At 42.9% G+C, this 18,734-nt stretch overlaps 3 protein-coding genes across 3 annotated transcripts in view; all 3 read right to left on the bottom strand.

The window, feature by feature from the left end:
* The window catches only part of hnrnpm (heterogeneous nuclear ribonucleoprotein M), a 102,036-nt gene that overhangs the window by 32,864 nt on the left and 50,438 nt on the right, over positions 1 to 18,734 (bottom strand). The window lies entirely within an intron of this gene.
* Positions 40 to 8,247, bottom strand: rab11ba (RAB11B, member RAS oncogene family, a). The gene is made up of 5 exons (XM_069185984.1): positions 8,048 to 8,247; positions 4,284 to 4,479; positions 3,137 to 3,330; positions 2,768 to 2,848; positions 40 to 2,432 (listed from the first exon to the last, which is right to left on the bottom strand). The coding sequence occupies exons 1-5, from the start codon at positions 8,085 to 8,087 to the stop codon at positions 2,287 to 2,289; spliced, it is 657 nt and encodes a 218-aa protein (XP_069042085.1). The 5' UTR covers positions 8,088 to 8,247; the 3' UTR covers positions 40 to 2,286.
* LOC107079639 (golgin subfamily A member 4-like) lies at positions 8,954 to 17,896 on the bottom strand. Its single transcript, XM_015365323.2, has 14 exons — positions 17,601 to 17,896; positions 16,292 to 16,382; positions 15,779 to 15,924; positions 15,562 to 15,658; positions 14,849 to 15,000; positions 14,585 to 14,681; positions 14,023 to 14,159; positions 13,563 to 13,754; positions 12,255 to 13,206; positions 11,882 to 11,990; positions 11,259 to 11,634; positions 10,750 to 10,919; positions 10,130 to 10,254; positions 8,954 to 9,266 (listed from the first exon to the last, which is right to left on the bottom strand). The coding sequence occupies exons 1-14, from the start codon at positions 17,661 to 17,663 to the stop codon at positions 9,199 to 9,201; spliced, it is 2,775 nt and encodes a 924-aa protein (XP_015220809.2). The 5' UTR covers positions 17,664 to 17,896; the 3' UTR covers positions 8,954 to 9,198.

Below are 18,734 nucleotides of genomic sequence, written 5' to 3' on the forward strand. Positions count from 1 at the left end.
GCAAGTAGAGGGAGTAAATAAACACACCGACACAGTATCTTTACTTAGGTTTGGCAACATATTTATGCACCATACATATTATCCATGCAGAAATTAAGTGACGCATATATATTTACATAGTGGATTGCACTTAACAGAAATACATAAACAACTGCAGATAAAGGGAGTGAATGAAATCTAGCAAACATAAAAACTGTCATGACTCACTTTCCAGTGTTATAGATGAGAATTTCAAATCTAGATCTTCAAACGCACTTCAGACTTCATTTAGTATCGCGATACCATTATTTAAGCACTAGGTCGAAGATGCCAGGTATAAATACAAGGAATGTGATTGATTGAAAAGAAAATTCATTAAAAAATTGTGGTGGTGCTCAACTAAACTGTTCATTACGATATGCTGTAAATACAAGATTTGAATCCACAGACACTCAGTTTAGACTTGCGTTCTAAATGGTTTAATGTTTTAACTACTTTAACACCCCAAAAAGCGTAGAATGTCTGAAGAAGTCAGTTTGTGTTGCATATGAACATAGCTTCTCCTATAAGTCACATTACATTTTCAGGTCTTCTTTTATGTTCTATTTAAAAAAACTGTTTTAAATAAAAACACTTGTGGCTTTTTCTAAGGCAACACCAAGACCATGGAAGCCTGGAACAGTGGTTGCAATGCCACTAGTCGTCACTTTGGGAAAACATGACAAAAGTCAAACCCTCAAGGACAAGAGAAACAATGCCATTTGTTTACAAAGCTGTAAATAGTCAGAAGACTTGAGGTTATATACATGATGGGTATTGCTTCTATATTAAATCTCTAACATGTCTAAGATTATACTTTACAAGGAATAAAGTAAGAGCACTGACATGCAAAAACTGAAAGGGTCAACCAGTCACCCCCATTGTCCACTGATCAAAGGCCATCGATAGGAAGATACAGTCTATCGCTGTGAGCCGTTGTTAATGCAAGCGTTACAGAGCGTGAAATTTTGCATTGTCCGATACAAAGCCACAGGGCTTCAGAGAGGATTAAGTCATTATGTAAACATCTGGGTTGTCACATGGAGCAAATTTTTTTTAGTGTATTTTGTCTACTTGTTTCTTGAGCAGAAAATCAGCTGTAACCAAGACAGACAATGCTAGTAGACAAGATAGTTAAGAAGATGATATGAAACGTCCTGGTATAACCAGGTTTAATGAGCCGAAAGGGGGAGTATAACTGAAGGCTGCTGTAAGGCCATTTCTTCTCACTTCGAAGGAATGTTTTATGGTATTTTATGAAATGCAATTAAAACACCTTTCAAGTGACAAGAAAGGCAACCAGAGTTGACTAACTAACCATCAGCAGGATTCAATCCAGGTCATTTTGCAACCAATGAAGCTTAAGCCAACCCAGATATCTTGCCATTAGGTTCACCATCTCTGTTCTCCAATACAGAACAGAACTTGCAAAAAGCTCCTCTTCACAAAAGCTGCTTTTTAAAATACATTTCGTACGATACCAGATGCATTGCTGCGGTATATAATTAACTTTATTGACTTTATTACGAAGTTTGATTGGCAAAACAATCCGCCATACAGTGCAGGAGAAAACATTTAAAAAGCACATTCACAAATTCTCAGGAGCACTGGTGAAGACTGCTAGACTTGAGGACAGTGTACTTAAATGTCATGATCACACCCAGTATTACCAGTGCACCACTGGCAAACAGTACATAACTGTACTGCTCTGGTAACTTGGTCCTCACAATTAAGGCTGCCAGTAAAGCTAAACTCCTGCCTCCTTTCTGGTGCCGTCACAACCTTATTACATGATCCACTTGAAAGCATCTTTTGAAAGACCTTTGTACAGGTAAATTTATGGAAAGATTCCATTGAGATTCCTGCTACACTTGCTCATTTCATGCCCTGCTTGGAACAGGGAACCCGAGGAACTGACTTCAAGAGAGGCAGCACCTGACAAGACTGATCCCTCACCATCCCTTCACCAGGAGTGGGTCACGTGATCAGTGCAGAATTTCCCTGGACTGAATAATCTTGTTACAGTAAAAAGGGGAAATTCAGAGGCTCGAGGAATAATGGGGAGGGGAGAAAAAAGGAAAGTGAAAAATAAGGAAAAGACGACAAAAAGGAATGTTAGCATTAAAGTTACAGCTTTGAGAGATGAAGGAGATCCACGGAAATCACAGGGAATACGGGACAGCAGCTGCACGACACTCGGGGGCCAAAAGCGGAGACGAAGGCTGGAGAAAGTGGGATGGGGAGGGGGGGTCCCGCAGAGATCGGAGGTCACAGGTTCTGGCAGCACTGCAGTTTGCTGGGTCTCTGCCCGTCAGTGGTGGGGGGCACACTGATGTCCACCACATTGTTGCCTGGAGACTCGTCATGTGCCGACCGGTCAGCGATCTGCTTCTGTGATACAATCCGGTAAATCTCTGCGGGGGAGAAAGGGGAACAGTCACTAGAGAGGAGAATTATACTCCTCCAGGCCAGCACACAGTTCTTCCACCTGGACATCCTGGGAGAGACGGACACTACTGGACAGGTCAAGTGTGATTCCCTAAAACATTTGTGTCAAGACCAGGAAAAGCTCTTGAAGACTGAATGACTAGCAGACGATCCAGCACACGCTCCACCTCAAACTCAATATTTATGAGTTCTAAACATGAAACAGACTACAGCTCCTGAATTCATGCAGTTCCTCCCCGAATGTGCTGTAAGAGAACAGCAGACAGCGAGCATGCTGCTTCTTTTACGGGACAGCTCTCACCTGTGAGGATGTTTTTGAAAGCCTCTTCTACGTTGGTTGAGTCCAAGGCAGATGTTTCAATAAATGATAAGTTATTCTTCTCTGTGGACAAGAAAAGGACAGAAGCCATGAAGTCTTTGAGAGACGGGGAAGTAAAATGCAGGAGTGCCCTGCAGCACTGCGAAGAGCCCCCCGCCAATCAATTCATCTTCAGAAGAGAGGCGCCACCATGCGGCCTGGCCTCGTTCAGGAGCTCATGAGTTCTGAGAACCGACACCCCGGGGTCATTCGCCACTCGCACCTTCCACACAGAGCTCAGGACAGACACCCTGCCTCCAGTCTGTCCCAGGATCCCTCCCATAGCTCCCAGTGTGCCAGGGACGTGCCTACCTGCGAACGCTCGAGCTTCGTCAGTGGGCACCGCCCTCAGGTGGCGCAGGTCGCTCTTGTTGCCCACCAGCATGATGACGATGTTGTTGTCCGCGTGGTCCCGCAGCTCCTTCAGCCAGCGCTCCACGTTCTCGTAGGTCAGGTGCTTGGCGATGTCGTACACCAGCAGGGCCCCCACGGCCCCTCGGTAGTACCTGGAACACAGAGGGCAGGTCAGAGGTCAGAGGACCAGCACTCGAGGACCCTCCCCAGGCCCAGCGCGGGGGGCTCCTGAAGCTCAGGTGCGTCAGACAAAACATCACGTCTCCGGTCACACTCGCACCCAAATACCACAGCACAGGCCCGCCCCGATTTCTGAACGTAACTCACTGCATGAAAAGTGCTCATAAAAGTGAACCTTTGTAAATCAAAAACTCCTATTGGCAAATTTGATTGATTCCCAAAGTTTCAGAAACATCACAATCATTTTCAAACTTATTTTTATGTAGCACAAAAGCATCACAGAGACATTACAGGTAAAACAGTATCACTTGTTGTTCATTACTCACCATTAAAGCCAAGTTAATCTAACACTTTCAAGATGTGAAATGATGTTTACAGAAATTATGCTCAGGACATTATAAACAGGTTTGCATTTCATAAAATGGGTCCAATATAAATTTGCACAGAATCAGCAGTGAAAATTCACAAATCGGTTGCTCATAAACTGATTGATATCTGTATTATTTGGGAAATATACTGTAACTCTAAGTTCTTTGAAAACTCCAACAAATGAAACCCCTGAATGAGAAAAACACTTCCCAGCTTTATCATTTTCCGTGGAAGTTAAAAACCAGGATGAACATTCACTTGGAATTCCTGGTAGGTCCTGGATCACATACCTCGCATTCCTGAGATCCCACAGTCTTGAACTAAGGCCTCAGGGTGGAAAGGACCCTACAGCAGCCTGATGTTTCCATCACTAAGGAACACACTACACAACGATGACGTCCCCAGTCCAATGTGACAACAAGCCCGTCGCCAACTTCTTTGCCAGTCTCCTCAAAGCCCACAGGGAGCCGCACTGCGGAGCTGCTCCAGAAGTGGCTCCCGCAGGAAGCCGTGGCTGTCTGACCACCCTCCCCCCACCCCCAGGCCCCACACTCACGCGGAGGTGATGGCCCGGTAGCGCTCCTGCCCGGCGGTGTCCCAGATCTGGGCCTTTATCGTCTTGCCGTCCACCTGGATGCTGCGGGTGGCGAACTCCACGCCGATGGTGCTCTTGCTCTCCAGGTTGAACTCGTTGCGGGTGAAGCGGGACAGCAGGTTGCTCTTGCCCACGCCGGAGTCGCCGATCAGCACCACTGCCGCCAACACAGACACGGTCAGAGGCCACCCTGGTGCACCCTGCTTCACGCAGCTCCCAGGACCTCCCTGTCTACTGCTCGATTGGCTCGATTAGTTAAACCGATCAGCCTCCTGGAGATCAATTAAATACCTCAATTTCTTCTTCTTTGGCTTTTATAATCTCTTTTCTGTTCTCCCTTCATTTACGTCAACTATTTTTTTTTATCACAGAAAAAAAATTAAAACATTAATTCATAAAACAGTCAGTGAGAGACTCAAATACTTAGCTTTAAAAAAAAAACAGAACTTTCACGTGTAAGTAAATCTACAATAAAAATGTTCTCACCTGCTAACATTTCAAAACAGAACACTGATCCTTTTAACACGAGCAGAAGGAAGTGGTTCACTACTTAAGCAAATAGCAAAACATTATATTCAGGGTTAAATGCACATTAGGCAAAAAATACTTGGATAAATCCCACACTTTTATTGTTGTTATTTTCGAAGGGTGATTGAAATTTTAATTCAGTATTGATTTATTTTTGTTATAGCCAGATGATTTGTAATAAGCACTTGAATAGTGGACATCTCCACTCGGGGGTATGAACCCCATGACTGCAGAAGGCAGAGGAAGCAGAAGTGCAAGCAGACTGCTACAGCTCACTCATCTTTTGAGACATCACAGCCCCATACTGGAAGACAGGTGCACCCCCCCACCAGCAGGGGTCACTGCGACGCTGAGAGCACCCTGGCGGACTAACCAGCACTCCACCAAGCACACAGCACCCCGTCCCTTAGAGAATCTCCACCAGTCAACTGGTGACATGACCCAGCCTCGAACCCATGATCACAGAACTCAACCTGAACTTGAACCACCGGGTAGGTCTTGAGGTTCCATGAACAGAAACCGCAGTTAGCGCTCAGTTCAACCACAATAAAATAGAAGTCAAAGAATACACAAAAACATCTCCACCAAAAATTAAAAATGGTATTTTTACCTTTAAAATAAAGTATTTACAAATAATAAATCAGGATGGCCCGCTCTGCAACGCTACTGAATACACTCGCCACACGAATCGCTGAAAATTCCCTTCTTTCCAAATGGGAAATTTGGAGAAAGAAAATCAGAGACACCCTCCACTTCTGCTTTTAGCCATTAGTCATTAAAAAAAAAAAATCACTGACATTGTGACTGAAAGTCCCTTCGGAAATGATCTCAGCCTGTTTGGCAGATTTTGATTTACAGAAGAAGTCTGTCAGTCCAAGGCCAAGAAAACACTTGGACTAGTACTGTTATGCTCTGAAACTCAGGACGCAGTGAGCTTTACTCGCTTAGTCAAAACAGCTGAGCCAGCACAGTCCACGAGTTGTTATTCCAATGCCATCTCACACCTCTCTCCCCCTCATCTTCCCAGCGTTCGGTTTGTATCGGCTCTCGACACAGCCCTCTCTCTCCTCTTTAAAAACCCAATTTGTTCTTTTCAGGAGATTACCAGCTGTCGAGAAGACCTGAAGCCCACTGCTTAAAGGCAGCAAAGAAATTAGTATGTATTTGGGTTAGCAGGAGATTTACTGAACCATGAACTCCCCCCCATGCTTCTATCAAATCTTAAAAGTTCAATCAAACGATGGGTTGTCAGATCGGTTCACTCTGTGGTAACATTCAACAGGAGAAGCACGACTCCTTCACCGTTAATACATTTAAATGTGTTGACACTGCTAGAGGAAAGTGATTATTTTTTTTTAGATTTCACAGATTATTCACAATTTCGACTCATGACAGAGACTCCTGTTAGTCTACATTTCTAAAGAGCAGGTTGCACGAAAGGGGAAGCCAAGAAGGTAAAAGTCTTGCAAAGGCAGGAGAGACCTGACCTTTGAGCTCCACTCAGCATTTTTACTGCCGTCTCAACATGCTTACAGCATTTTTATTTATTTTTTTAAATTCCAATATCACTCCCCCACTACCACCACGGCAACAGCATAACATAAGACCTTTTTTTATATTAAAACAGCAGATACCAACTTCAGGGTTAAAAGGGAGAAATAACTGCAGCTCAATTATATTTCCCCTATTCTGTTTCTCGCTCTGAATGGGTTGTTGCCGCAAAGAAAAACAGGATGTTCTTTTCAGGCTGTGTGTAAAAGGCACCGATTTAAAAGGCTTCCCACAAGGCACAGTGCTCCTATCTGAAATGTCCAAGCATGCTCTCTGAAAAGCAAAGGTGCCTTGAATCTCCTCACCAGCCCTGAAGTTTCTACGCTACAGCAGACGGAAAAGCACACTGACGGCGTCAGGTTGGTTGTTTTTTGATGGGGTCCTGTAACACGACACGCCAGGAGACCGCAGGGGGAATTAAAACCTTCAGATCGGTGGCTCCGAAAACGGACGCAGACTGCAGGAGGCGATGGTTTGCGCGAAACCAGGTCCCCAAATCGGCGCTGCTACCTCCAGCGACTGAGACACCTGCGCAAAACGCCGAGTCCGCGGGCAATTCAAAAAACTTTTAATTCAACAGACTGGAGCAGATGCGTGAGATTGCGCTTAAAAACGGTATTTCCGAGCCACCGACGACACCCTCCCCGCTTCTCCACTGTAAACTTCGTTCCAAGATCCTTGTATAAACAGCAACGATCTCCTATCGTCCATTTATATTTGTCCTGAAACTAAAGTGATAGCAACATGCAAGGGGGTAAAATGCACGTTCATCAAAAATTCAAAAGCAAAGGATGAAATAAAAACACACGCACAAGTTTGCCACTAACACTCATATGTGATCTTTAAAACCCAAACTTCATTCTGAACATTTAATTCATTTATTTTTATTGGGGGGGGACGGACGGACATACGCAAGGTAACGGCTATGTCTTCTGCCCTGCAGGTATATTTGAGGGAACTTCTGTGTTTCCCCGACGCATCTGCACCAATCCTTTCGGACCAAAATAAAAAAAAATTAAATTAAACCACAGACGGCCGACTGGGTTTCAAGGCTGTTTCAACACTTGAGAACCTCTTGCTGGCGCCGAGAGCGCCGCTGTTGTGAAAAGGGTGCGCCGGGCTCGGCTTAATCATCATGCCCGGCTCCAGAGAAGAAAAACACCCGGCGACATCTCTCGGCTTTCTGAACACAAACCGTGCCCTGCACGACCAAACCCGCACCTCACAGCAAACGCTCACGGCGCCGTCAACCAGATGCACAAAGCACGTCGCCCTTTTTTGTTTGTTTGTTTGTTTCTTGTAACAGACTCCTTCAAGGCACATGACCGTCTCCGGGGTCGTTCATGCCGCTAAAAAGCGGAATTACGGCGTGCCCGCCGCCTCCCCAGCCACGTCGTGTCCGACAGGACGGCACAGGCCGGGAAGGAACGAGCCGGCCAGGCGCCCCCCCCCTCCCCGGGCCCCGGGCGCAGATTCCCGGCTGGGCGTTCGGGGCAAACCCGAGGCTTCGAGGGCCGCGGCGGGGGAGGCTGGTACAGTGCGGCTGCAATGGTCGACCGACTCCGCTTCCTCCTCGGAACCAGCCCCCCGGGTCCCCGCACAGAAACACATTCCTAACCCCCCCTCCACGGACGACACGCACTTACCCTTAAATAAATAATCGTACTCGTCGTCTCGGGTTCCCATGGTGTTGTGCTTTGTATTTCTCGCTGATCGTTTTTAACACGGTTTCTCTCTCTCTTTTTGTTTTTAATTATGCTCTTCCTTTCCTCCACCGCCGCCACCACGGACAGAGACGCTCGCCCCAACCGGCAGGAAACCGAACGGCTCCCAGCGCTGACAGCGAGCACAGACACGTGAGGCGAGTGACAGGCCCGGCGGCCAATGGGAGGCGAGTGACTGACTCGGCGGCCAATGGGAAGCGCGCATTTCACAGCCGGGGCCGCCGGGGCCATTCCCACCCAGATTGATCGCTCGCTGACCAATAGCGACTCATAAAGCCAGGCGATGGGTCACCGAATAAATAAGAAATGTATAAAGTAGGGATTGAATTGTGTGGAGATGGTAGATGTGCGGGTGATAAAACTGAGGGGGAAAGGTAGCGGGAGCCAGACTGATTTGTATGCTCAAGGAGGGGACTTTTTCTTGCGTTTGTTGAATGGCTGTTCAAACTCTGACCGGGCTGAAGTCCTGACAACTTTATGATTTTTACCTTACTGACGACTCAAACTGTTCGCTGTGCTTTGCTTCCGTTATTACAAAGCTAAAAACGAATGTACTCCTGTCTATGATACTGTTATAAGCCGTTATGTCGACGCGCTACTTGAAAACTTCTAACTTTTTAGAGTCGTTCTGATGCATGGATATTCACTTTACAAAAATGTTAAGTCTTTTATGCATTTTTAGTATGTATATATGCATTAAACCGCAAACAGTCTAAATATGGATCGTCTGTGCTTCAAGAACTGTAACCAAAGACTAGATCATGCATAATCCATTAAACTACGTCCAAAGTGCTTCATAATTTTTCATTTAATGACGGAAAACAAGACGACTTGTTATGAAGTATTTATTAACGCAAAGACTTCAAACACCATGCGTGAAATAATAGCCACAAAGCATTTAATACAGGAATACATTCAAAACAGATAATTACGTTAATTTTGAAATTGTAATTCAAATTCCACAAAATAACAGATGATGAGGACATTTTCCTCCATTTCAGAATTAAGCTTCCAGTGTTGTAGCGATTTCAGCGCCTTGAAACAGTGTATGTTGATGTGAAGTGCATCACCGCTCAGCAGATTCCTTTGGCGTTCAGCCGGGACACTCCAAGAACGTCCTTGACACTGTTCTGAAAATTAACTGACAAAATAAATAAAAGAAAGCAAATACTGATTTAATATACAAAATCACCACCACACAGATAGTCAAAATAATCTTACCAGTTTGAATTGGGACTGTTCAAGATGCAAAGTATCTGAGACAATGTTTAGAAACAAGTAACTTGAGCTGTGCTCAATAAAAAAGGTCTACAGTTACAAGGCTGGTATAAAACTGCAGCTTATTGGTTATCATTTAATCTTGGTTTTCATCTAACGATTTCAGTATGTTTTGTCATTACGAGGTAATTTTGATGCAATCCTGTGTAGAACACACAAATCAACAATAATGTAACGTTTAAAAGGATATTTAAAAAAGAACTGTTAACCAGTGTCAGCAAAATTCAATTACATTAATACACAGACTGACACATGGCTTGAAAGACGTTTCTAAGAATGTCTTTCTAATGAAATACAAGCAAAACACCAGCAGCCAGTGCTGGTGTTCAGCATATTCCTCTTACGTTCTTTGATTGTATTACCAAGGTATAAAGTATGTTTCAGGGGGAAAAATAACTGACTAAACACTTAATTAAATGCAATCTAATGAATGTGTTGTGTTTGAGTTGTGAGAAGCTTTCAAACTTCACTTACAGCCAATTACATAATTATGAGTATATTGACTTCAGTGTTTTGTTACGTACTGATGCTTTCAAAAGCACTACTTTTGTGTATCAGCATCATTCCAAGAGTCTGAAAATGTACCCATCGTCTGTTGAAATGTTGGTGGCAGTGATGAAAGAATGATGAAATCCTGATGAAATCACAGAGAGAGATTTCTGTTCTCCAGTTCATTCTTGGGTTTACAACCGACAAGACTAGTAGCTCCTTGCAGGCTGTTCCTACCTGACTGTAGTCCTTTTATCCTTTTCTGGACAGTCAGTAAATGCTGGATGTAGTCAGGCTGTGGCTGTTTGTAGGCAGATGCTGTCAATGCTACAGGCTTGGTGTTGTCTTGGGAATGTCTGAGCCTGCAACAAATGAAGGCAATTGAATTTAGACTACTAGAAACACCAGCTGATCTTGCTTATATATGCTCTAGTTTTTGGGATGGCATCTTTCAGTAGAATGTAAAGAAAGATGAAAACATAGAAAAAATATTTTGTTACGAGGTGGCAGTACTGACAAATTACTTTTATTGTACTTCTGCAATTTGCATAAGATATGGACTATCATGAAATGAAGAAAGAATATGAAAACTCACTTTCTATTTTATTTTACCAAAATATTACTTTGATATATATGTTAAAGGAGAAAATAAGCTTTAAAGATCAAAGATTTTTCTCTTGATATTCCTCAGTTCAGATTATCCAATTTGTGAGTCAGGTGACTGTAGGTGGCTGTTTTTTTTCAGTATTTAAAACAAAAGTTTTACATTTTTATTTTGTGCTGTTTTAGGATGCCAAAGAAGGAGAATCAATATCTTTAGTTCCCCTAGAGGTGTGGTGGCTGGACTGCACGTCTACCTGTGGTGAGACTGGGAGCTGGACAGCTGGGATTGGGCAAGGGGAACTCGGTTGGACGCTGAAGTGTCCCGGGACGGAGGGGAAAAGGATCCCACAGTCCAGGAGTGCTCTCTTTCACTGCCCGTTACCTCGGAAACCTGACAACACTGCTTAGAATCCAGACCTTCCACCTAAAATTCAATAACAGAACAGGAATGAAAGAAGTCATCATAGGGGAAAGGAAGAATGGCTAAGAAGTGAATTAACATCATAATCTCATTTCTTCTTATCTATAGATGTTTGGAGATGTAAAGAAAACAGGTAAGGCTTAAACAGTAAGCAAATGAAAAATATCAAACTGCATAGTATAAAACTTCAGTTTGCATTTTGCTGTTTACTTTATTTCAAAAACAGTTCAGAAACCCTGAAATTTGCTGCTTCCCTACTGTGCTGTTTACAGTATGAAGCAGAAGAGGAATAACAAACATGAATTTGCCTGAGCTGCTGGTTCGCCGTTTTGGGGCCCTCACCAATTTCACTGCCTTTCTCTCCCACTCCTCTGTTTTCTCCAGGAGCTTCCTCCAGCCATGCCTCCTCTGCTCCTCTCGGTCCCCCTCGCTCTCCATCAGGGAGCGCAGGCTGCTCCGCAGATCCAGGTACTCCTCCCTCAGCCTGGCTCTGTGTTGGTACTCTTTTCCCATTGATGGGAGAGGCTGCTCTGGCTGATTCTGCTCCGGGGGGCCCGTGTTTGCGGCAGCTGCTCCCAGCCGCTCAGGCAGAGTCTCCTGGCTGCACCTCTGGGTGTCAGCCTGTAGGTGGCAGTGGATATCCTTCTGCTCCTGCTGCTTCTGCCTGAGAGTTTCCAAAGCGATCTCAAGCTGCTCCCTCTGATTCTTCAGTATGATCCTAACGGGGTGAGAAAAATATCAATAAAACATTTCAGTGAATTCAGTGTATGCTTCTGATGTGCAAATTGATTTTTCAAGGCAGTTAGTGCTAGTGTAACTGTTCCAAAAGCACTGATTATGGGTATTGTTGCTTCCATCGTCCATGGTTCTATATAAATATTGGCAAAACAATTACAGTACAGTCATAATAATAATGTGGTTGTCTAAAATCTGCAGATGAGTGTGTGGAGGGAATTAAGCAGTACCTCAGATTTCTGATATCTTCCTGCATCTCCTTTTCAGACGCCACAGATTTTCTCAGCTCTTCGTTAGACTTAGACTTCTCTTGCAGAAGCTTAGTTTTCAGAGATATGACTAAAACAAGAATCACACGGACGTATTAAACAATGAACGCCTACACACAACTTTCTTTTTCTGAGTGTTTTAAGGCAATAAAGAAATAAAAAGGAAAAGACAGCAAAGAAACTACAATTATATCATGCCTTTAAAAAAAATCCAGGAATTTGTTTTATGGACATTATGTGGATCATCATTTAAAAAAGTGTTTTCCTGTTTTCCCTATTGTTTTGCTCCTCAAAGTTAGAGCAGAGTCTTGCCTGTTTAAAATCTTTCTCTAACCTTGGGTACGGAGTTCCTGCTCCTTTGTGGCTCCCTGCTGCATGGCTCTGTCCAGCGTCTGCTGCACGTTCTGCATTTCCTGCTCGTGTTTCATCTCACACTTATCCAGGGTCTCCTGCAAAGCCTGCAGCTTATCCTGAGAAGCCTCCAGTGTCTGCTGCAGTCCACCCATTTCCCTCTGGTATTCCATCTCCCGTTTGTCAAGGGCTTCCTGCAGGGCTCGGACCTTCTCCTGAGAACGCTCTGAAGTCTGCTGCACCACGAGCATTTCCTCGTTGTGCTTTGCCTTGAACGTGTCAAGAATTTCCTGCAAAGCTTGGACTTTCTTCTGAGAAGCCTCCAGTGCCTGCTGCATTTTCTGCATTTCCCTCAGGTGCTTCACCTCGTACGTTTCCAGGGTCTCCTGGAAAACCTGGACTTTTTCCTGAGAACACTCCAGCATCTGCTGCAGTCCCAGCTCTTTCTCCTTGTGCTCCTCCCTAGACTTCTTCAGGGCCTGTATCAACGTCTTGACCTTCCTGCGGTGCTCCTTCTGATAATCTGTCAGTGCATGCTGGAGCTTCTGTACGGTGGCCTTGCTCTTGGCCTCCGACGCTTCTAGGGTCTTCTGAAGTGCTTTCACTTTGTCCCGAGAAGACTTCAGTGTTTGATGTAGAGCTACCATCGTGTTCTTGCACTCATCTTGTGCAGTGTCCAAGGCTAGCTGGAGACCCTTCATCTTCTCATCATGCTGGAACTGAGAGTTTCTCAGATCTGTCTTGAGTTGATCAATCTCTGACAGCAGGCATTTCCTACTAGTCTGCTCCTCTTGGGCGGTCTTCAAAGACTGCTGAAGACTTTCCACAGTGTCTTGATGCTGAAGTTGCACATTTCTCATTTCAGTCTTAAGGTTCTCAATCTCTGACAGAAGGCTGTTTCTGTCGGTGCTGATCAGGTAGCTCTGCAGTTCCTCCTATTGTAGGTAAATCCAACACATTATAAGACAGAAAAAGATTTTGCAATGTTAATTAACATGCATAATTAAATGCTATTATTTCGAATCCATTTGGTTGACTGAGTCATGATAAGCATCATGTCCCAGCTCCATGTAACAACACTACACATTGGAAGAAGAGTGGAAGAGCAGGAAATATTTATAACAAGCCTGACACAGGTAGAAGGAAAAATAAAATTATATTTTATTGCAAATGTAATTTATCCTCTTAAATTACTAACTGTAGTTAGTTACTTTTTTGTCAGGTGAAATTGGCTTCACTAATGCTAGCCTTACAAAAATGAAAAACAGATACATCACTGTTGAACACGTACCATGTTCTTATCAAAAACCAGTTTGGAAACCAGTTCCTTTAAGGAGTGAATCGCATGAAACAGTGCTTGTCTGTCCTTCTGACAGCTTTCCCCATGGGAGCAAGCTTTAGTGCGAAGAGCTGTATGGGAGATAAAGCGCTTCGAAAGACCCAGTATTCTGGACACCTCATTGGAAAGGCCTTCCAATAAAGCCTAGCATGAGAAGGGAGATTTCAAAAGATCATTTTCATATCTAGACATTTTTTTAAAATGCATAAAACATGTAGATGCATTATAAGTTACAGGAGTTACAGAAGGAGCTGCATATTTAATGTTAAATCTCTAAATATTTAAGGAAATTTCTGATTAAATATTTAGGTGTTTCATGAAGTTCCTGGCTTCACATTCTTTTTGTTACCTTGTTACTATATATACATACTCCTTAAATGTCTACAAAAAGAGCAAGAGCCAAAAAGAGTACCTTTAGTGAAGGTGACACCACTTCCTGCCCGGCGACTGGCTCTGATTGGTCCTCTGGGTCTTCAGAAGTCAGCTGACTAAGGTGCTCACACTGTTTCACTTCATGGAGCAGCTGAGCCCACAGATGACTGTCAGTTTCTGAAAAAAGAATGCAACAGGCAAATAAGTGGACTTTTATTAGTTATTGTTTTTGCTTGAAGGACAATCATCGATTATGCCAATAAATGTCTTTGAATTTGACGTCTAGTCAAAGGATTAGGAAATATACGCCTTCCAAATGTTTTACTGTTGTTGTCAGCAAATGTTAAAGTTTATTGGTTTTTACTTTTCTAATGGAAATGATTGCTTTGTTAATAGTTACAGAAAAACAGCCCTGAAGTACCCTTGAGTCTTTATCATACAAGGTGCATCAACACTCTCAAGCTTTGTTTCTTAAACATCAGTCATGATTACAATGTGGGAGTACTGTCAGGAAATCTTATTTTTGTTTTGTTTTTGCATCTCAAAGCTAACCCAGCCCAGTTCAGACCTTCGACGGGAAGGAATAAGTCCCCTGTTCTTACCAAAGGTGTGGCTGCTGTCAAATCCACCGCTGAGCAGCTCAGAAGATGGAGTAGATGCTCGGCAGTCTTCTTCAGGACTCTGGCTTCTAACACAACCCTGAGACAAAACAAACCCAGCATTGAAAGCGCAGTATTCATATTTATAAACACCAGTTTGAAATAATGTCTCAGTTATTACACATAGTATTGCTGCACATCAAGTGTGTAAGTGTATAATTGATAAAATATAAATTCATGGCTTAGCTTTCGGAATGGTAAACTCACCCCTGGTTCAGCTGGGAGCACACCTACACCCAGGGCTCCTGACCCAGAAACAGGCAGATTGAGCTGAAGGAGGTAGTTCCTTAACCTGGAGTCCAGGTGTTCAGATCTCTCTATCTCACAGTGCAGCTGAGCCCACAGATCACTGCTGTCTCCTAAAAAAGAACATGTAGCATGTAGCAGGTAGGCCATTATGTCTAGAAAGAAAGACAGCAGTATTGTACTTATTCCTGCCATCTACTATCTTGTTACTGTTTTTTTGTTTGTTTGTATGGGAAAGCAATCAAGTGCTTTGTTTGAGCTATTGATGTTAATTGAAATACCACACTTAAAAGTTACCAGGGAATTCTCTGACTTACAAAACTCCTATCTTCTTACTTACCAGTCTCCATATTCTCAAGTTTGTGAGTTTTTCTTTGAACTGCAGCATATTGGTAATAGTCATGAAATTGGAAGAAAGTCAGGAAAACATTCTGTTTCTCCCAGGTGAGTAAATTCAGTTTACAAAACTGAGAACAACAGGATCATCTTGCAAAGGTGCAGAAAATATGAATACACAAGAAGCTGGCATCAGTCCTGGCAATTTGGGTTGGTTGCTGAAAAGATATTCATTCAAGGACCCCTGCAGGATTATAGCAGATCAAGGTCTTCCTATTAGTGGGAATCAGGGAAAGACTCGGCACTGGTTTGGGAAGGAATGAGTCTCCTATTCTTACCACAGGTGCAGCTGCTGTCGTGTCCATCGCTGAGCAGCCCAGAGTGTGGCGTGGGTGCTTGGGTACCTGCATCAGGGCTCTGGCTTCTGACACTGTCCTAAGACAAAATGAAATCAACAGTGGAAGTGCAGTTTTAGTTTTTATACATAAATACGTGAAGTGCAAAGCCTCATCTTCAGCCATCATGCGTCTCTGGTTCAGCTGGGAGTGCACCTACCCCCAGGGCTCCTGGCTCAGACTCTTTTTCTGCATTGCCAGAAACAGGCAGATTGAGCTGAAGGAGGCAGTTCTTTAACCTGGAGTCCAGGTGTTCAGATCTCTCTATCTCACAGTGCAGCTGAGCCCACAGATCACTGTTGGCTTCTAAAAAAGAACACAAAGCAATTAAGTGGGTGGCTGGGGTTACAGATCTGATTTGACTATAAATCATACTTCCAATGTATTCTGTCTCATTGTTTTGCTATAATGCACAGAACCTAATACTATGATAAAAAACTAAGCCCTGCACTAAGACCTACATGTTCATGACCAACAAAGCTTTGTTTCTTAATACATTCAACCAAGATGATTCCTAATTTTGTTAAAAAATACAAGTTGTAAGATGTAAGACAGAGATCTTTGGCCTTTCAGATTGATATGGCATCTTATTACACCAAGCGATCTTTTTGTGGATTAAAGCAAATTTGCATCTACAACAAGAACTGATACTCTAGTCTATTGAGATGCTTACCAGTACTGGTGCTGCTCTCATACCCATTACTTAGATCAGAAAAAGGAGTGGACACTCGGGTGCCTGCTTCTGAAAGCTGGCTCCTGACACACTTTTGAAAACAAAAGAAAATCAAAACTGATACTGAAGAATGGAGTTTTATTTTAAATATCAACTACTGCACAAAAGAAACACAATTAATCCTAATTTAATCCTAATCATTAAACACTTATTCAACATGAAATCAAATCAACACAAACTGTGGACAAGCAGAAATCATAGAGTAATGATAGTGTACTGATAGAATTATCCTTTTGAAATGTGGTATACTGTCAAAATGAAAACATTATACAGTCATATAATATGGCCTCCTTGAGCATCCTGATCAGCTTTTGGACAGACTGCTGTGGGCTGTAAGACTGTAATCTTGTGCACTCCTGGGTTGTCTGGCAGGGAAATTTGATCATTTCAGATTGGCTTGCTGGATACTTGGTACTTTGTTGACATATCACTGAACACCATTTGCCTTGCCTCAGTCAGATGGTCGTGTATTAAAGAAGAGTCCTCTCTCCATCTTCACTCCTGTTGCCTTGAACAATGCAACAGTCAAAATAATGATCACCATGGATCTTCACAAAGGCTTTTCTTAGTCATGCCCATTAAGGGCAAATCAGCTCAATTTTTGAGATTCTTCAACACTTTATCAGCTCAGATTTTACTGGCCTGCACAAGATGTCAATTTTGTTTGTCATCTGTGAATGTTACTCCTTAACAGTCTGCAGGCATGAAGATCATTTTTAAGTAAGCAGTGATCCACAGTCATTGTGCTGCTGAGCCGTTGGATGTCTTCATGAAATTTCCTGTACAGCAGCTAATGCAACCTGAAACAAGATATGCCCTGCTGGTGGATTAGATGGATTTGTCCATCTTGGGCCAAGAGGTGGTCTGTCCTGGACTTCACTGATCGTTGAATTCAGATTTGTTATCAGCTCCGGTTTTGAGTTGTTTTAACATACCAAACAGATACCAAACATTGACCACCTGGAGTTTTTAGCACATCAAAAATTCTTGATCATATTGTGATTCCAAGAAAAAAACACTCTATCTGCTGATCGTACCTTATAAACTGATATTATCAGTTCTAAATGTGGGTGTTGTGTTTTCATTGTATATCAAGTATGTATCAGATTTCTACATCTCAGTTCCAGTTTGTACAAACTACACTTTTGGATGTGATACACAACAGCTTTTATAACCAACCCTGAGCCTACTTTCATCATTAACAAAAACGGGAAGAATTTATTTAAAGCTGTAAATTTTTAAATTGTACCTGCTGGGGTAGCTCCTCCCACATCCGGTCACAGGAGTCCTTTTCCTGCTCCGTGGGAGCCATGTTTGGGAATGGTTTCGATGTAAATTTTGTCAATTTTGTAGACTTTAACGGCCTGATCCTATTTCCCTCTATGTCATTTACTGGTAGTGACAATTTCACAATAAAAAAAAACTATACTACAGAATTACAGTTAATTATATTTAACTTGAAACTGTTGGGGAGCTCACGTATTTTCGTTAAGTAAGATGGCGCCTGGTTTCCACGCGGAGCTGCAGCGCGTTGGTGTCACGATGGCAACCCAAGGCCGTCTCCAAGGAAACAGCGGAACGTCTACGTAAAGCGCTAAATAGGATTAAGGTTTCCCAGCCCTGTACGCATAAATTAAACATGATTTACTCTGTTTTATTTAAATACCTGCGGATTACGTGCGAATTTTAAAGTTTATGTAAATATATATAGTTATATTAAGGGAAAACGATTTTTAAATCTGACAAAAAATAAGGATTTTCTTGATTTATAAACTGCATCTAAATTGATCGATTTAAATTACGAGTCGATGACGTCACAGATATACTCGCATATAGCACCAGGCCCACAGGGAAAACTAATAGAACAAACACACAAAGTGTAAACAAAAAAGAATAAGGAATATGTCAAACCCACTAGGCAAAGCAATACGAAATATTTTAGCTATGTACTGCTGACATGCGGGTCACGCACAAACTACTAAACTGCATCCGCATTTTCAAGTTTTAAAGTGTAACTTTTTGTCGTTACACTTCATGTCCACTAGAGGACACTCAATTCAATTCAAGGTGCTTTATTAGCATGACCGATGGGTACAATCAGTGTTGCCAAAGCAAATAAAATAATGAAATTCACATGAAACAAAACAAAAAATAAAATAAAATCTACAGACATATTACAACAAAGACATATTATAAAATGTTGACATATACTGTAGACAGAAGGAGCATTATTGGGGGACAGGCTCACTGTTCCTCAGGCTGTGACAGGAGATCACATACTGGGCTGCCAGTTCCACTGAGTTCCCTCCTCCCTCTCCCAGTAGGATTGGGACCTGTTGTGATTCTGCGCTCTCTCTCTCCGAGGAGAAAAGCGATTCTGTCA

This window comes from Lepisosteus oculatus, chromosome 29 (assembly GCF_040954835.1).
Source record: "Lepisosteus oculatus isolate fLepOcu1 chromosome 29, fLepOcu1.hap2, whole genome shotgun sequence".
NCBI classification, from domain to species: Eukaryota; Metazoa; Chordata; class Actinopteri; order Semionotiformes; family Lepisosteidae; genus Lepisosteus; species Lepisosteus oculatus.

Bases quoted from the DNA above. Each gene is read 5' to 3' on its own strand.
- LOC107079639 (XM_015365323.2), bottom strand. From the start codon at position 17,663: ATGGCTCCCACGGAGCAGGAAAAGGACTCCTGTGACCGGATGTGGGAG. The intron at 15,001-15,561 runs GTAAGAATAGGA...GTTCTTTTTTAG, and splicing joins CGACAGCAGCTGCACCTGTG to GAGACAGCAGTGATCTGTGG. The intron at 14,682-14,848 runs GTGAGTTTACCA...GTTTTGTCTCAG, and splicing joins TGCTCCCAGCTGAACCAGGG to GGTTGTGTTAGAAGCCAGAG.
- rab11ba (XM_069185984.1), bottom strand. From the start codon at position 8,087: ATGGGAACCCGAGACGACGAGTACGATTATTTATTTAAGG. The intron at 4,480-8,047 runs GTAAGTGCGTGT...TGTTGGCGGCAG, and splicing joins GTACGATTATTTATTTAAGG to TGGTGCTGATCGGCGACTCC. The intron at 2,849-3,136 runs GTAGGCACGTCC...TCTTGTCCACAG, and splicing joins CGAAGCTCGAGCGTTCGCAG to AGAAGAATAACTTATCATTT.